Source organism: Dermacentor variabilis, chromosome 10, assembly GCF_050947875.1.
Source record: "Dermacentor variabilis isolate Ectoservices chromosome 10, ASM5094787v1, whole genome shotgun sequence".
In the NCBI taxonomy this organism is placed as follows: domain Eukaryota; kingdom Metazoa; phylum Arthropoda; class Arachnida; order Ixodida; family Ixodidae; genus Dermacentor; species Dermacentor variabilis.
Genome location: NC_134577.1, coordinates 112,986,188 through 112,991,269, shown reverse-complemented (window position 1 = coordinate 112,991,269; position 5,082 = coordinate 112,986,188). Strand labels below are relative to the sequence as shown.

The 5,082-nt window shown below is 50.8% G+C and overlaps 1 protein-coding gene across 1 annotated transcript; it reads left to right on the top strand.

Annotated features, from left to right (window-relative positions):
• Positions 1-484: 484 nt before the first annotated feature.
• Positions 485-4,781, top strand: LOC142559382 (uncharacterized). Its single transcript, XM_075670987.1, has 2 exons — positions 485-1,966; positions 4,602-4,781. Exons 1-2 carry the CDS (start codon positions 485-487, stop codon positions 4,779-4,781), a joined length of 1,662 nt encoding a protein of 553 aa, XP_075527102.1.
• The last annotated feature ends 301 nt before the right edge of the window (positions 4,782-5,082 follow it).

Sequence of the window (5,082 nt, the reverse complement as noted above, 5' to 3'; positions counted from 1 at the left end):
TGGACACAGCGTCGGCTGCTTCGGAAGTGCCGAAGCCAGCTGAAAACGAAAGTCCCAGCTGCGCTGCGGTTCTGATTAAGTGGGGAGATTTTCCCACTTCGGGTGTGTGCTCGACAGCACTTGAAAGCCGCATAATAGGTAGCGCCTGCCTTTGAAGGCGTCCAACATGGTAGGCTACGGCTCGGTGCTACAGCGCCGGACGTACACAACGGAGCCCGGTGTATCGTAATCTGTATCTAATCTGCTCAGCATGCAGAGCGCTCTGTGTTCATGGCACGATACGCCCCCATGTGATAAGGGCATTACCCGCCTGTTCACAACGTGTATAAAACCAGTGCTGAATAAACGCTGGGTCACTTTTGCCCAGCAAGTGACACACGACGTGTCGTCGTCTGCTCCACTCGATGCATGGTGCCAGAAGTGGGATAGCATGGCAATGCACTTCCTGCACGACGCGTGAAGACCAGCGATCCTGTGGCGGAAAATGGATTTCCTCAAAGCACCGGAGCCGCTCCTTACAACAGGCGACCTGCGCAAGAACTGGCAGCTCTTCAAACAAAGGTTTGAAATTTTCCTCACGGCGTCAGAGGTCGCAGAAAAGCCTCGGACTGAGTCCAAGAAGACAGCGTTGCTTTTGAGCGTCGCGGGCGCAGAGGCCATTGAAGTCTTTAACACCTTCACGTTTGCAGCAGGCGAGAAGAACGACGACTATGCCACAGTGGTGAAAAAATTTGATGAGTATTGCATTGCACAGACCAATGAGGTTCACGAGCGGTATATGTTCAGGAGAAGAATCCAAGCTGCTGGCGAACCAGTGGAGCATTTCTTACGAGACCTGAAGAATCAAGCACGTGCTTGCAACTTTGGAGCTTTGGCGGAATCGATGGTCAGGGACCAAATTGTGTTCGGGATAAATGACGACACGGTACGTGAAAAGCTCCTCAGGGACAACAACTTGACCCTGCAGAAGGCAGAACAAGCCTGTAAAGCAGCTGAAGCATCAGCAACTCACAAGGAAATGTGGAACCAGGAACACCAAGTGCATCCTATCAGCAGGACTAGCACGAGCCGCGAAAACCGAGAACAGACACGTTATGACTGCCGAAACTGCGGCGGAAAACACTCCCCAAGAAGGTGCCCTGCTTTTGGAAAAACGTGCCGGAGATGTCAGCGGAAAAACCACTTTGCCAGATGTTGTAAAGCGACGGCAGTTGTTGGCGAGTTGCAAAGCGGCCAAGACGATTTCGAGATTCTCGACGTATCCGCAAAGAATGTGTCCAGCAAGCATGACTGGACGGTGGAAGTCCAAATCAAGAACGTGGCAGTTCAGTTAAAGGTTGACACGGGATCGCAGGCAAATTTGTTGCCTTATGGATTATACGCCAAAATGGACCCACAGCCGCCCCTGTACCCCAGCAGCGCGATTTTACGCTCCTACGGCGGAGATGTAATCAAACACATTGGCGTCATGCGGGCCGAAGTCTTTTTAAATGGTTGCATTGCCATGCTGAGTTTTTTCGTGGCACGAAAGGGGCGCCAAGCAATCCTAGGACTTGAGGCGAGTGAACTCCTGGGACTGATTTCACGCGTGAACAGCGTGTCGCAAAACAGCTCTGAAGAAGTGGTTGCCAGCTTTCGTCACCTTTTCACTGGCACCGGCTGCGTCAAACGAGTATACCACATGGTGCTTCGCAAGGACGCCACGCCAGTGGTTCAGAGACCTCGTCGAGTGCCACTGGCCTTAGAGGAGCCACTTCGGGAGGAGTTGTCACGTATGGAACAAGCCGGAATAATTGCAAAAGTCACTGAGCCAACAGACTGGGTGAGTCCCCTTGTTATCGTACGAAAGAAAGACTGGAAGCTGCGAGTCTGCATGGACCCCAGGAAAATAAATGAGTGCCTCAAGCGCGAGCACTACGCGATGCCGAGGCGGGAAGACATAGAGGCCGAGCTGGCCGGCGCAAGAGTATTCACTCGCCTAGATGCAAACGCGGGGTTTCACCAAATTCCCTTAGATGACGAGACGTCTAGGATATGCACTTTTGCGACACCCTTCGGCCGCTATCGATTTTTGCGACTGCCTTTCGGAATATCATCAGCGTCCGAAGTATTTCAGCAAACACTAAGTGAAATTTTTGACGCGCTTCCTGGCGTTAGAGTGTATGTCGATGACATACTCGTGTGGGGCAATTCCCAACAAGAGCACGACCAACGTCTAAGATCAGCGCTAGAAGCGGCAGAACGTGCGGGCCTTACGTTCAATCCAGCAAAGTGCGAGTTTGGCGTTCAACAAATTGAATTCCTGGGCGACGTAATAAACGAAGAAGGAATCCGTCCAAATGCATCCCATGTTGAGTGCATGTTGCAGATGGCACCCCCTAGTGATAAACTAGCAGTTCAACGCATGCTGGGTGTCGTGAACTATTTTGGAAAGTTTTTGCCAACACTAGCAGAAAGGACAACGCTTCTCAGAAGCTTGCTAAAAAAAGACAGTTTTCGAATGGTCGGCAAATCACGAAAAAGAGTGGAGAGCGCTGTGCGACAGCCTTAGCAAGCAGCCCTTGCTATCAGTTTTTGACCCTGAAAAAGAAACCAGGTTATCGTGCGATGCGTCACAAAACGGAATCGGTGCTGCCTTGCTGCAGTATCACAACGGTGCATGGAAACCGGTTGCGTACGCCTCCAGAGTGCTTACTGATACGCAGCAACGCTATTCACAAATTGAAAAGGAAGCAATGGCCATAGTTTTCGGCTGCGAGAAATTTCACCATTTCAAGTATGGGCGGAAGGTTGTCGTTGAGACTGACCATCGTCCGTTGATCTCCATATCACAGAAGGCGATCGGTGACATGCCGCCAAGACTGCAGCGATTTTTTTTGCGTCTGCTACGCTATGACATTTTAATGCATTATGTTCCAGGAAAACAGCTCCTACTGGCGGACATGCTGTCCAGGGCTTCCGTTAAGGGCGCAGCAGATAACGCAGACAACAACAACGACGACGTCGAAGTGCACGCAGTAAGTGTGGTTGATTCTCTTGTCAGCGAAACCATGTGGAAAGAACTGGCTTCCGAGACACGAAAGGACACGCAGCTCGCCGCTGTGCTAAAGCACCTGGAGAACGGGCAACCAATTGAAGGACCGTTCAAGCCTTTTGCCGCTGAGCTATCGGAAGTAAAAGGGGTTCTCTTGAAAGGCTGTAAGATTGTCATTCCGGCCAGTATGAGGCGCGATATGTTGGCCAGAACTCATCAAGGCCACATGGGAATTAACAAGTGCAAAGAAAGGGCACGGCGCCTAGTGTTCTGGCCAGGAATGAACACTGATATCGAGACGTTTGCACAGGCATGTTCTGTATGTAAAACGTACGCTTACAAGTTGCCGCAAGAGCCTTTGATTATGCGTCCGGTTCCAGACCAACCATGGTACCGCGTCGGCATGGACATTTTTAGCCACGCAGGTCGGTCCTACTTGTGTGTTTATGATGCCCTATCGAATTTTCCCGAAGTCCAACAGCTCGTAGACACTTCAGCAAAAACTACTGTAGATGCAGCAAGTGCCATATTTTCCAGATATGGCATACCTGTAGAGGTATGCACTGATAACGGGCCTCAGTTTTCCAGTAGAGAATTTGCCATGTTCTCAAAAGTGTACGATTTCAAACACGTGACCTCAAGCCCGTATTTTCCCCGCTCCAACGGACTCGCCGAAAAGGGGGTACAAGTAGTCAAGAGAATCTTGAAGAACACAACTGAAGCTAAACAAGACTTTTGGCTTGGTCTTCTCGCTTACAGGTCAACTCCACTGGAATGCGGCTGGTCACCAGCCGAAATATTACAGGGACGCTCGCTGCGAACAACTCTACCAACCGTTCAGGTCGGACAAAGCCGGCGGGTTGACAAACGCCAGCAAACAGACTACTCAAGAGGGCCACTCGCACCGCTCAACAACGGCGAAACGGTCAGAATAAAAGACAGCTCATCATGGAGAAGAAAGGCTCGGGTTCTTCAGTCGTCTGGTCAACCAAGGTCATACGTTGTCATGACTGAAGACGGGCAACTCTTGCGACGCAACCGCGAGCATCTTCTGCCAACCAGAGAATCTTTTCGCCTTAGCGGTCCTCCTCACGACGACGAAGGTGTTTTTCAAGAATACGCTGCCCCTGCCAGCACACAACACGACCCAGAGGCGGCGCAAAACCCAAACAGCACAGCGAGCATTGTGCCGACAGTTCCGCAACAAGCAGCTGCTCCAAGGACTACAAGACAACGCAGACCACCTCGGCGCTTAATGTATGACGCGAACTTTCAACAAGTGCCGTGACTGTATTCAGTGCTCTGATCTTTGCTGTAGTTTTGGATGTGCAGTGATTCTTTAACTTTCTTTTTGTTCTCCCGAGCTAAAAGCGCTCCTTCTCCTAAGTTTTTTTTTTTTTTTTTCGTTACGAAGGGGGATGTATCGTAATCTGTATCTAATCTGCTCAGCATGCAGAGCGCTCTGTGTTCATGGCACGATACGCCCCCATGTGATAAGGGCATTAACCGCCTGTTCACAACGTGTATAAAACCAGTGCTGAATAAACGCTGGGTCACTTTTTCCCAGCAAGTGACACACGACGTGTCGTCGTCTGCTCCACTCGATGCACCCGGTGTCAGCCTTATGCACATGCACGCGCAGGACAAGAAGCTACGTGAAGTTTGGATCCCGAAACTTAGGAAAGTTAAGCAGCCATCGGCTGAAACTTCGGTGTGCAGTAGGCACTTCCGCGAGGAAGATTTCTGATACGGCGTCGAGGCTGCGATGTTCGGAGAGTAGCAGAATTAAAGAGCGCACTGAGACACCTCCCCTACCCCCCCCCCCCCCCCCCCGCGCGCACTGCCGGCTAATGTCATGAAGCTTGGGTCTATGAACTTGTTGATGCTAGACACTGACAAGTTCACCGGAATGGAAAGGAAACGTTAAAACCCATTAAAAGTCATGGCATATGATCAGGCTTGTGTAGCACCAATGAAATGTACGGGATTTGGAAAAAGAAGCAACCGGTAACTGCTCGTTGAGAAGACCGATAAACATACAGAGCGAC